The 13,530-nt window shown below is 39.8% G+C and overlaps 1 protein-coding gene across 3 annotated transcripts in view; it reads left to right on the plus strand.

The window, feature by feature from the left end:
• Positions 1 to 946: 946 nt before the first annotated feature.
• The window catches only part of PPP1CB (protein phosphatase 1 catalytic subunit beta), a 36,409-nt gene continuing 23,825 nt past the window's right edge, over positions 947 to 13,530 (plus strand). Inside the window, exons 1-2 of one of the 3 annotated variants that reach the window (XM_070379304.1) lie at positions 947 to 965; positions 1,327 to 1,466. In XM_070379304.1, coding sequence (XP_070235405.1) covers positions 1,415 to 1,466 — 52 coding nt within the window. In that variant the 5' untranslated portion in view covers positions 947 to 965; positions 1,327 to 1,414. The other 2 variants (XM_070379303.1, XM_070379302.1) reach the window with 2 other exon arrangements.

The raw sequence follows: 13,530 nt of genomic DNA on the forward strand, positions 1-13,530 counted from the left end.
TATACATTACCAGATGTGGCAGGAGCTGAAAGCACAAAGATAAACTGCGTTTACCGTGTAACTTCTCAGTCGACTTCCCTGCTGGCTCAGATGATAAAGCATCTGTCTGCAATGTGGGAGACTTGGGTTCAATCCCTGGGTCGGGAAGATGCCCTGGAGAAGGAAATGGCAACCCACTCCAGTACTCTTGCCTGGAAAATTCCATGGACAGAAGAGCCTTGTAGGCTACAGTCCATGGGGTCGCAGAGTCGGACACGACTGAGCTACTTCACTCACTCTCAGTCGAGTGTAGGAGATAAATGCAAAATCACACGGTAGATGATTAAGCAATATAGTGAAGGTATTTTTGTTGTTAAATGCACTGTGGAAAACAGTATCCACAGAATTTAAGACGTAAGGTATGTGAAAGAGATCTAAAGAAAGCAGACCGCGGGAACCATGTGAAATATTTTTATTGCTGACCCTCCCAAGGCCCACTTCATTTCATCCACGGACACTTGGCAACGGACCTTGTGGAACCGTTGGATTATAAAACCCTTTATTTGCAAAGTCAAACTTTTCCAGTAGAATAATCCCTTCTCGTTTTCCAAACGGACAAATCCAGCTTCAAACATGGGTAACAGCAGTCCACGTTTCCCGCTTACTGAGGAATTGCTTGTCAAATCAGGGACTGAAACGAAAAAAAGAAAAGCGAGGCGGGAACAGCCACAACCGCGTATGCGTAGCGCCGGAGCCTGGCCAGCTGGGAGGCGGGAAGGTCAGCACTGCCTACGCGCGCTCTGCGTAATGGGAGCTTCCCCAGCGCAGCAAACCCTGGGAGCCTCTGGGGCGCTTGCGCAGCCGCTGAGATTCAGCGCAGTGGAACTGGCGAGGAAGGGCGACGCACCTGCGCGAAGGGGGCAGTGCGGCGCGGCGGCGGTGGTGGCGGGAGAACCGAGTCCACTGCGATTGCGCGAGGGCAGGGGGTGGGTGAGGCGGGGACGCGCGGGGAGTACGCCATGCGCCTGCGCGGGGGGCTGCGTGGCGCGGTGGCGGGGCAGGGCGGTGTGGAGTGAGTGGCGCTGCGGGTGGGGCCGTCGGCGGCGCTGGTGAGCTTTGCGGAGTTGGGCGGTGCCGAGGAGGAGGAGGAGGAGGAGGCGGTGGCGGCGGCGGCGGCTGGGGTCTGACGCGGCCCGGTTCGTGGGGGGCTCCGCTTGTTTATTTATTTATTTATCGTGGGTGCCTCCGAGTGTGTGCGAGCTCCACTGCTAGGTGGGGAGGGGGTGGGGGGAGGGCCCGGGGGAAGGGGGAGTTGGAGTTGGGGTCGAAACGCCGCGTGACTTGTAGGTGAGGGCACGCCGAGCGGTCGCCGCAGACTCCGCCGCCGAGAAGCCCTTGTTCCCGCTGCCGGGAAGGAGCGTCTGGTGCCGACAAGATGGCGGACGGAGAGCTGAACGTGGACAGTCTTATTACCCGACTGCTGGAGGGTGAGTCGGGGCCCGGCGGGCCGCGGGGAGGGGACGCTTTCCCTTATCCCTCCTGGTCCCTCAGGCGCTGGAGCCCGAGGGAACACCCCCAATCCCCCCACCCCCCCGACGCCCGCTTCCCTGCTTTTCCCGCCCCGAGGCGGCCGCCGAGGATGGGGGCGAAGAAGCTGGTGGGCCAGGGGAGCGGCCTCCGGGAGAGAGGCCGGGCGAGAGGTGCTGTCCCCGCGGGCGGGCAGTGCCCCGCGGACCTTCGGGGACCCGCACGGCGGCGCGCGGCCGGGGCGTGGGGTGACCCTTCCCAGAAGGAGGGGGTCGGGATGCGTGCTCCGATGCATTGTATGCCCGCGAATTGTATGTTTCTCCTCTGTTCTCTTTGTGCCTTGCCCTTGGCTGCCTCCCGATTCTTGTTCTGGGAGTGAAAAGAAACAAAATTTTTTTTTAAATCTTTGTGGGAAAACTGATCGGTTCAGCAAATTTTACATGATCCTACAGGGCGAACTATTCAGGGAGAAGATAACACTAGCGAGAGTACCTCCCATGTCTAATTTAGCTTTAAAAAATAGTAAAACAGGTCTGACCGAGGCGAAGAAGCACGCCAGAAATATGTAGACACACGTTTGCTGTGGGGATTAGTTTCCGGATTTGAGAATTTTAACAGGTTTGAGCAGGGTTTAATTTCTGCACAAACTTAGAAAAGGTCGATTGTAAAGCCTCTGTTGTGTTTAAAGGGTCTTTACAAGTCTTCGCAGCTTTTGAAGTTTCTGGGCCCTTCTGTTTTTATTGGATAGGTTTATGTTAGGGTTGGGGATTGAGGGATAAGGAAGAGATGGAGAGGCTAGGATATTACTCAAAGTCCATCGCGGTCTTCTGCCCGCGAATGCCTTTATCCCAACATTTGCGTCATCACTAACTGCTTTGTGAGTGTGTAGAAAACAAATTAACCCATTAAAAAAAAAAGATTTAGAGTCCTCTCTGTCGGAAACCGTGGCAGGATTACATAGACGTTGTTACTTGCTTTCGAATTTCCTGAAGATAATTGTTTTTCACAGTGAAACAGTATGTACTTACTGTGATGGAAAAGCATCATACAAGATTGTATGGTTGGGGGGCGGAAGGGAGGGCGCTAGTTCCTTTTTTTGGCCGAAGTGTCGGTATCTCATCAGTTTCTGTGTATACCGGTTGTGTAACAAACTACAGTAAATTTGCTGCAGATGTGAGACTGAATGTCTTTTAAGACTGAATAAGAAGCAAAGTTTTACCAGGAACTCTTACTTACTTTTTCCTTTACTATCAAGTTATTCCTGGGAGGCCCCCTGGTGCCTGCAGTCAGTGTTCACTGTTTAAGACTTGGTGGATTTTAACAGATGTGAACATCTTGCTGGGTGTGAGACATTTGCTTTAGGGGGGAATTTTTTTTTTTTTTAATTTGTTGTTTGTTCTGAGAGGGAAATGTAGCTGTTTAAAATTTTTATTATCTTGTTAACTTTGGGAGAAGTTTATGCTCACCATGAACTTGGCTTGTAAATTTAAATATTTAAAAATCTGATGCTTGTATCCAACTTGTTCATTTTTATTTTCCATATACTTATTTATATACTTCATAGGCATAAGACAGAATAAACTTATGTATTTTTAAATGCTTGATGTGGGACGTCTTAAATCAGATGATTTTATGATTAGGATTGTTCGAGGTTACTAGGAAAAAGATACGGTGGGGAGAATAGGCTAAGTGATTGTTTCTGTGAATTTGAATTACATCAGTGTTCGGTTCTGGTTTTTGATGATCATTTTCCAGACATTTTCCCCTTTTAAATTAGCAAGAATTTATTGACCTGCTTTGTGCCAGTCACCAGGAGTGCAAAGACAAGACACTGTCTCTTCATTCAGGGAATTCCCAATTTAAACAAGTGATTTTCAAGCTTTTGCAGCCTGCTCTCTGTCAGTAAAGGGTACCATTACTTGCTCCTTAATCCTGGGAAGTGTATTTAGTTTTGACAGTGCCTCCCTGGGATTCTTAAATTCTCCAGGCTCCTTTCTCCTTTGCAAAATCTAGACCTGTCCAAAGACATCCAAAACAGACTTGGATTTTCTAGTAAGTAGTTATTTTTAGTCTTGAAATAATTTTTTTTTTAGTTTCCAAATAAAAATTAATTGATTTTCAGTGACATTACATTTTAATTAAATTTAACTCAAATTCAAGTGAGGTTGCTTAGCAGAATAGCTGTAGTTAAATTTTTGGTTTGTCTTTAGTATTAAATGAAGGTACAGAACTTGATCAGCAATACTTGATCTCATTTTAAAGTGTTGATTGTAGTTCCATAACATAGTCTCGATTTTTTTTTCTTTTTATTACATCAAATTACCAGTCAGCTATAACACTTTTAGTATAAATTTTTATGAGTTGCTTTGTGTTTTCTTAGGTGGGCAAATCATGTGAATTGCCAAAGCACCATTTACATTTAATTTTTTTTGTTGTTATTATTTAATGCAAAACAGTATACTGATTTATTGTTTGGACAGTGCATATTCCTCCAATATATTTTCTTGATTCAGTTTTACTTACTACAAAGCCAGAGATTCCTAACACTCAGCTGTAGTGACCCTGATACTACATTGTTGTGGGTTTATCATCGTGCTTTTGACTGGTTGTTTAAATTGAAGCTAGTTTCTGTGAGTATCCTGAGAAATCCACTAAAAGCTTTTTTACTTTGATGAGCAGTTCCAAAAGGACTTAGGATGGCAGTGGGAGTATAGAGAAATCACCTGGGGAGCTTTATTCAGACTGTCAATGTTGAGTTTACTTTGGAGGAGTTGAAATAGGATGAGTAGAATCTGCTTGTTTGGGAATCTGCTTCTGGGTGGTTAAGATTGTGCTAGCTTTGTTCCCAAATACAGACATGATCCAAGTGTTTAAAAACTGGGCTGTATCAGCTGATGATAACTAACATGTGCCCATTATATATTTGATTATGTATGTGTATCATGTACATTTAAAACTGAGTGTCTGGGATATGCTTTTCTGATGATAAAAATAAGCATTCTTATTCTTACAGGAAAGAATTTCTTATATGAAACAGTGAAGAATTAAAACCAGAGTCCTCCCCATAATTCCATGATCCAGAGATAACTTGTTGAAATTTCGATGCATTTTTCTTTCAGATACTTTACATCTTTAGAATATTGTGTATGTAGCTTTATGAGTTAATTTTTAAACGTTTTCTTACAGTTTTTTTTTTTTTTTTTGCTACAAAGCTAAACTTAATATTACAAGATAAATTGTAGACTGTTAGTATCATGTTAGTAGACTGTTAGCAAAAACTTAACAGAATATGATTGTGTTTGTATTTTTGGCCTGGTATTAATGAAAATCTTGGGATGTGTGTATTTTTGTTTATAAATCCGTTTTTCACTTAATCACAACCTATCAGATGTCTAAATTTGTGAAACTGCTGTGATTATTTTTAGTTAAGCTGGAAGACTAAGCAAATAGGAAGTTTATGTCTTTTGTGTCCTTTTGAACGTCAAGAAAAGGAATGGATTTGAAAAATGAAGATTAATGAAACCATATTAAAGCCCCACCCCCCACCCCTTTTTTTAAGCTTTATTGTTGTTTTTTTGGCTGCACCACACAGCTTGTGGAATATAAGTTCCCCAGCCAGGAATTGAATCCTGGTCCCCTGCAGTGAAAGCACTATGCCTCCAGTTACTGGATCGCCAGGGAATTCCCAAGTCTCTCCTTTCTCCTTTTTAAATAATAGTTTTATTGAGATACAGTTCGCATACCATGCAATTTCACCTTTTGAATTGTATAATTGAGTGGTTTGTAGTATATTCACAGAGTTGTGCAACCCATCAGTCACCACCATCAACATTAGAAAGTTCTCCCCATCATTCTCAAACACACCCCTGTTCCCATTAGCTGACAAGTCCCTTTTCCCTTCACTCCTCTCCAGCACTAGGTTATCCCTAATCTACTTCCTGTGGATTTTGCCTGTTCTGGACATTTCATGTGAATGAAATAATGCATTATGTGATCTCTTGTGATTGGCTTGTTTTTAATGTTTTGCAAGTTCATCTATATTGAAGCATGTGTCAGTATTTCGTTCCTTTTATGGCTAAACAATATTTCATTGTATGACTGTACTACATTTTTATTTGTCCGTTTGTCACTTGATGGACATTTGAGTTGTTTCCTGCTTTGGGCTGTTGTGAAAAATACTGCTATGGATGTTTATGTACAAGTGTTTGTGTGGGCATATGTTTTCATTTCCCTTGGGTAATATAACTGGGAGTGGAATTCCTTTGTCAATGGGTAACTCTGTTTAACCTTTGGAGGAACTGCCAAACTGTTTAAAGCTTCTTTTCTGATTCAGTTGTTTAATTATGACCCAGCAGTCTAAAGGTTAGGCAGTTTTGAAGGAAGTGCTAGTTGATCTTGGCAACCTCAGCTTCTGCAGGGCAAGTGTTATGTGTAAACCCAAGGCCAGGTCTCTTGGAAAAAGCAGGTTGAGGAATAGGGGAGATAGGCTGAAGGTTGCTTTCTCTCCTCTTGCCTCTTTTTAGATGAAAAGCTGGAGAAGGCATATAGATGGTTCATTGTTCAGAGATTGAGTATTTAAATGGTTTTCCTGTTAGTTCCAGGTGAGGGACATTTTGACAGTTTGAAGAAGTAGTCCGGAGTGTTGTTATTGTATTTGAATACAGGGCTTTTCTGATAAATGTTCAAATCCAAGATTAGGATTTATTGGGATTTAGAAATCTATTTACATTTGAGTCTAGAGACAGGATTATATTAAGATTTAGGATTAGTGAGGAAGATATTAAATTTTATCAAGTAATTTTTTTCCCTCTGATGTCTTATTATCCACATTTATTGTTTTGATAGAATATCTGTTCTAATATCCTATGTTCTCAAGCAACTCTAACAGGTAAAATAATGCAGCTGTTAAGAATGTCAAAATATTTAGAAATAATTAAAATCTCAGTTTCTGAAACAAAGGTTATCCTAGAAGTCTTCGGCTCTAGGGATGCAAGAAGAAATGGTTTGCAAATGTCAGTAGGCTTACTGTGGTGTGGTGGTGGAGGATATGGATTCACAGTTGAATCTTCTAGGATTTAATTTTGAGTCTATACAAATTTATACCCTTGGACAGCAATCACTGCTCTAGTGGCTAGAAGTAGTCATTTCAAGACTTACTGTTTCTGGGAAAATAGAGGATCAGTGAAGACAGGAAGCAGAGAGATGGAGGTTACAACTCTCCTTTCTTTTTGTAAACTCTCCACCTTCCCCCAAGATTGCATATGGTTACCTTTGAAGTCTTGGTTATTAGTAGGTGAAATGCAATTTTTTTTACACCTCATCCTCTGTAATACACTGCACCTCAGATTTTTCTCTGTTAGATAACATGAAAATGCTTTAATGGAAATTAAGTCCTTATTCCACAATTAGTGAGGTAGGAGGCTAAAAATGCAGAAATTCATTCTGAAGTTAAGTATATGTAAATAACCAGTAGGCACTAGCTTGATAGAGGAATTCAGTTCCTGGTCTAGGTGGGTATTTGCCATACATAGGGAAAATAGATAAAGGACAGGGGCAGTTGTCCTTTAATCTGCCTATCCACCTGTGTATAGCAGAGTGATTTATGAGGACATACATAACCTTCCTAATAATCACTGACCTCAGGGCCCTCCCTTCCCAGATTTTCCTGCTTCTGTGCAAAGACTAGGTTTATTTCATCATGAAAGAGTTTAAGCCTTGGGCTGTTCCTTAGACCATGCCTGAGTTTCCATCTTAGTCAATTACCAAACTATTGATAGAAACATTTTCTTGATTTGAGTGCTTGCCTTTTCGGAGAAGGCAACGGCACCCCACTCCAGTACTCTTGCCTGGAAAATCCCATGGACGGAGGAGCCTGGTGGGCTGCAGTCCATGGGGTCTCGAAGAGTCGGACACGACTGAGCGACTTCACTTTCACTTTTCACTTTCCTGCATTGGAGAAGGAAATGGCAACCCACTCCAGTGTTCTTGCCTGGAGAATCCCAGGGACGGGAAGCCTGGTGGGCTGCCGTCTATGGGGTCGCACAGAGTCGGACACGACTGAAGCGACGCAGCAGCAGCAGCTAACACCATTTTAACTTTTCCCTTAATCCTGCCACCTATTTTCAACATTTAAAGAAATCAAGTTACTTTTCCCCATAAAAGAAATTTAAAGTGAAAGTGAAGTGGCTCAGTCGTGTCGACTCTTTGCGGCCCCATGGACTATAAGCTTCCGTCCATGGCTCCTCCGTCCATGGGATTTTCAAGGCAAAAGTACTGGAGTGGGTTGCCATTTCCTTCTCCAGGGGATCTTACCAACCCATGGATTGAACCCATGTCTCTCACATTGTAGGCAAACAAATGCTTTTACCATCTGAGCTACCAGGGAAGTCCAAAGAAATTTAAGGACTTCTATTAATATAGCTTTCTCTAATGTTGTACTTAGCAGTTACGGCTCTTTTATTTTAAATGGAAAGCTGAGAAGAAAACTTTATAGATACTTTTAGGTTTTTCTGTGATATTTGAATATTTATCAAATAATTGAGCCAGAGTAGTGAAAGAAAATGACTAGGCTTCTGAGTGGAAGTGAAAGATCTAAGTTACATAATGACAGAGAGGAGGGTATTTTATGAACATCAGACCTTAGCTGCAATTGTTATGTGAATCCTAAATAAAATCAGGTGTACATTTGTTTACTCAAGGTGTATCTAAGTATTGGTACATGCTGATACTTGTTAAAGATACAGGTTCTACGTGTGTTACAATTTCAGCTTATTCCCAGTTTCTTCTGTATTTCTAGGATGATAATAGGTACCTGCTTCATAATGTATCTATTTGTAACAATTAAACCGGTAAAACACTTTGAACATAATAAAAGCTCCGAAAATGTTAGTGTTCTTGTTTAGTGTAAACCTGAGCCAAGATAAGGTAAGAGAGGGCTTCTTAATGCTGGTGAGCCCTGGACCCTCTCCACAGTAATTTTTGAGAAGGTTTATTTCTAGTGAGGATCTAACAGACGTGCGTTGTTTGTTGCATACAGCCACGTATGGAACTGTGTGTGTGTGTAAAACATTTCTTTCCTATTACTGTTATTTGGCATTTATAATCTGGTTTGACATATTAATGTTGGTGCTGAGGGGGAGAGAGATTTTTAGGCAGAATAAAGTGGTGAAAGGTGATTTAAGGAGATTTGGTGTATGCTTTCTTTTGATTAGGGACTAGAGAGCAGTGGATTTCAAACTTTGAATCTTGAGACTACTTTATATTCATAAAAAGAACTGAGGACAAGAGTTTTCGTGTGAGTTGTTTATCAGTACTGTTAGAAATTAAAACTACGAATTTAAAAATTTGATAACCTGTTCATTTTATGTAAGTAGAGTTTGCTTTCTACAACAAAAATATTAGGGATCAGCACATTTCTTTAATGTCTAGCTTTGTAGAAGACAGAAGAATTCTCATACCTTCAGTTTGTTTTGGTAACATTGTTTTGGTTGAAGTATCTGAAGAAAATCTGTACTTTTACAGATAAATCAGAAAAGAAAGGAGTATTTTAAAAGCATTTATAGATTATGGTGGATATTCTTTAATAGTATAATAGAAATTGACAAGTGGTAATTTCTTAAAGGTTAGTTGTAATGTGGAATCTGAAATGTTCTCTTACATCAAAATCCATTGATCTATCTTGCATTTTAAATGGATCTTACAAATGATTTTGTAACATGCCTTGGTTCTTTTAAAATCACTGGTTAAGGTGATTTATGCAGATGTTAAAAGTTGACACATTTTATACAACATTAAAGAATCACATCTGTTAATTTAGAACAAGGTATCAGATGAGTCCTTAAATATGAAAAAGCTGTCAAATTCATGGTGCTGGATACAGAGTTTCCAAAATTTTAATTTTCACTAGCAACAAATGCTGTCAATTGTTTCATTTGAAATGACAGGCTCACTTTGTTCATTTTGAAGCATATCTGTTATATATCTTGAGTGAGTAACTATAGTTTGTTAGTTGTGCTTTCCAGCAAAAGAGATGTTCTGTGAAAGAAAAATTAGCTGGATCACTTTGGTACTTCAACAGTCACTCTAGAGCTTTTCTTGAAGACAGCCATTGTACTTGAATATGCAACAGGAAAGCTTCATGGATACTTTCCATTTCCTCATGCAGAATATTAGAAAGATGTATACTCAGTGGTGGAGATTTAATAAAATTCATCATTTTTACTGCTTAAGGGCATTTTAATTTGAAACTGGATCTTTCTGTTTCACTGTAAGTGCATGGCACTTCAGTGCCACTGACTTGGTTTCTGCTCAGGTGCCTGCATTTTAATCATCGTTTTCACCATGCATATGTCAATGCAGTAAAAAAGAGGATCACACTCTGAGAACCCACAGGCCTACAGCACTCCCTTCTAATCCTGAAATGTCTAGCCTGCCCCTGTATCTGTTAAGTTTTCTTCTTTACTCTTTTTTCATTATCTGTTTGTTTACTAGTGTACCTGAAATGATACAAGCGGTTCACAGACTCCTCTGAGAAATCGTGAAAGCCCTGGGCCTTCCCCGAAAAATATGCATGTTTATATACACAGTACTACAGACAGGGGGATTACAGAGCTCCTGAAGGCCATCTGTAGACTCAGATCATATTAATAATTACTATCAGGCAAACAAGATAAAATTATGGCAGCTGCCTAGTTCTTTCATTTAAAACCAAAATTCCACATTCTAGCCAATTGTAAAAATTTTATGTTTTTAAGTTAACTTTGCTGTTTAGTATGTAACCTTGATTGAATCATTTTAGTATTGTAGAAATTAAAATATTAAAGGTTAATGAAGATTACTAAGATTTCATGGGGCAAAAATAGTAATGGAATTATTCTCTTGACATTCTTTCTGTTTCAGAGAAGACAGTTATTAGTAAAAAACTTGCTGGAAAAAAATAGCATATTGTTATTGAAAGTAAAATTTAGCATACACACAACACAGACATACATATCATGCACCATTTGTAATTTAAGAGACAAACCTGCATTGAAAAGACTTTTAAAAGAATTTGAAATATAGTGATTGAGTATAATTTTTTGCAGTCATGAGAAGGGACTTCTTTTAGGGGAGAAGACAACATTTTGTTTAATTGAGGTTCAGAGTTGGTGTTCTGTATCATCAAAGTCAATGGAAGTGTTTGTCTATTGTTGATCTATAATGAGATTTTGTGTATTTTATCTTGGAAGCTGTCTTAACACAGATAGGTACTGCCAAAACTAATATCAATCTACAAGCATATGGTTTTAGTTAAGTGATTTTAGTCATCACTTGGAAGATATTTATAGGATTTTATTAGTCCTCTCTTGATATCTGCCTTTTAGCATGTCATTACATTACAGATTAATCAATTCCAGTAATAGGTTAGGTGGAAGCTTCTCACCTGCACAAATAAATGAATTTTGATATATTTTGCATTAGCACTAAGATCTGATGAATGCTGTTAGAACTGTGGTTTGAGCTTAGAAAATAGTATTCAGTGCAAAACTTATGAGGGAGTAAAAATCTCACTTGTTTTAACTTTTGACAACCCTGAAACTGTATAAAGCAACCTGACATTTGCTTGTGACCCAGGCAACGTTAGTTGTTAAAGTGACTTAATATAGTATATGTTTCACATACAAGGTTTTTTGTTTTGGGGTTTTTTTTGCATTTTAATTTTAGGTTTTAACTGAGAAATATTATTAGGTTTGTAGTAAAATCTAATTTATAAAACCTACTCTCTGTTTGATAGTAGTGATTGGGGGTTACTCTTCTCATTCAGAAAAATTTCAGTATCAGCCCTAAGCCTTAAAAAAAAAATCAGTAAAACTTCATCACTACTGAACTGCTCTGTGCTAGGGCAAGTCAGGATATTCAGCTTTTGTTTCTCACAAACATTTGTGGACCCGACCATGGTTAGGTTTATGAGAACTAATGAAGTATACCATTGGTATCGCTGGTTCAACGGTGTGATTAGAATCTTTTTCCACTCAGTAACTGCACCCTAAACTTTAAATACCTTCAATTTTTACAGGCTTTTTAAAATTATCCAACTAAGTCTTTTTCTGCTCCATGCATAGTTTTACCTGCATCATTGTTGTGGGTTTGTTTGTTTGGCTTCTTTGGAAAAAAATTTTTTTTTTAGGCCGCACAGTGTGGACTGTGGCATCTTAGTTCCCCCACCAGGGTTTGAACCATGTTGCTCCCCACTCCCTGCCATGGAAGCGTGGAGTATTAACCACTGAACCTCCAGGGAAGTCCCTCTTTGAAAATATTCTTGCCTGTGGTTGTTCCACTCATACTGTTCATGGAGGCTAACTTTTCTGTCATTTCAAATTCAGTATTGGCTCCTCAAATGAGCAACAAATAAGTATTGGCAGTATCTGTGAATGCATTCATCAAGAGCCAATGAAACCACTCAAAATTGTTCGTTTTTTTTAACTCATTATTGATGTTGCTTCCAACGTTGTCAACTCTTCAAGAGCTGTTTTTACAGAAAGACTTCAATAAATACATATAGTTTGGGGACATATTTCTTTGGCTTTTCCAAGCAAACATGATTTAATTAAGTCACCATTAGTAAATGGCTTTCCTCACTTGCTAATACATGAATCAGTTGGAAACTTACTTTCATTGCAGCCTCATTTCTATTTTTGTGCAGAAATTCTGCTGTGATGAGATTCTGTTAAAATTTTTTTTTAAAGTTTTGTTACTTCCTGTGAGTTGGGAATGTTGTGACAAGTGCTCAGTTTCCTAATGTTAACACATATTTTATTCTTTTAGCTGGAAAGTCATAAATATAATGCCTGATAGTCTAATCCAGTAACAAAATAATCTACACTCCATTGTGCCTTAGACATTCACATTCCACTTTTCTTCCTTTAACATGATGAGTATGCACTAGTAATAAAATTAAAATAAAATGGCACTCAATACATTGTTGAGTTATAGCTGTATCTCTGCAATTTCTAGAACCTTGGGAAACAATGCAAAGCCATGAGGGTACCCCATGTACTCGCTGCTACAACTACTCAACTCTGCCATTGTAGCGTGAAAGTACCTGTAGGTATTGATAATAACTAAATGAATGAGAGTGGTTCTGTTCCAGTAAAATTTCATTTTTGAATGCTAACATTTGAATTTCATGTAACTTTTATGTGTCACAAAGTATTATTTTTTCCCACCTCCCCACCAACTGTTATTAAAAATATATAAAGGACCAAATTTCACCTTGGACCTTAGTGTTTTCCCCCCTTTCTGTTGTAAACATGATTTTGCAGAAAGCTTGCTTTATCAGGAGTCAGGTACCTTGGTGCTCACACCCATGTTGCATGACTGATTCATTCACATAATGTATGGAGTTATAGCCCTTAATGTCTAGTCCTTGGCAAGGTATTTCTCAAAATTCTTTATAAAATCATATGAATTTCTAGTGTATACCCAATAATCATATTTTGTGTACTTACTATTTTCACTTGAGCAGAGGGTTTTGATCTTGAAGTACCAGTGAGTTCACCAGTCACTCCTAGAGGCATAGGGGAATAGACTCCAAATAAAAAGTGGCAGTCTTACTGGAGTAAAGAGGAGAGGTGGAAGTCTGGGGCAACTAAAGCAGTTGAAACTTAAGTCCTAAAGAGGAGAGAATCACATAGACTCTAACCTCAGAACCTGTAGTCGACTCCCGCTAAAGTCGAGGACTTCCCTGGTGGCTCAGACAGTAAAGCGTCTGCCTACAATGCGGGAGACCCAGGTTCAATCCCTGGGTCAGGAAGATCTCCTGGAGAAGGAAATGGCAACCCACTCCAGTATTCTTGCTTGGAAAATCCCGTGGGCAGAGGAGCCTGGTAGGCTACAGTCCATGGGGTCACAAAGAGTCGGACACAACTGAGCGACTCCACGTTCATGTTCTCCCTAAAGTCATTGACTTCTAAGATGCACACATGCAAGAGAAGATTCTAAGAAGTGCAGAAGAATCTGAGCAGAGATTACAGCGTTGTCCAGTAC

This window comes from Bos mutus, chromosome 11, assembly GCF_027580195.1.
Source record: "Bos mutus isolate GX-2022 chromosome 11, NWIPB_WYAK_1.1, whole genome shotgun sequence".
Taxonomy (NCBI): domain Eukaryota; kingdom Metazoa; phylum Chordata; class Mammalia; order Artiodactyla; family Bovidae; genus Bos; species Bos mutus.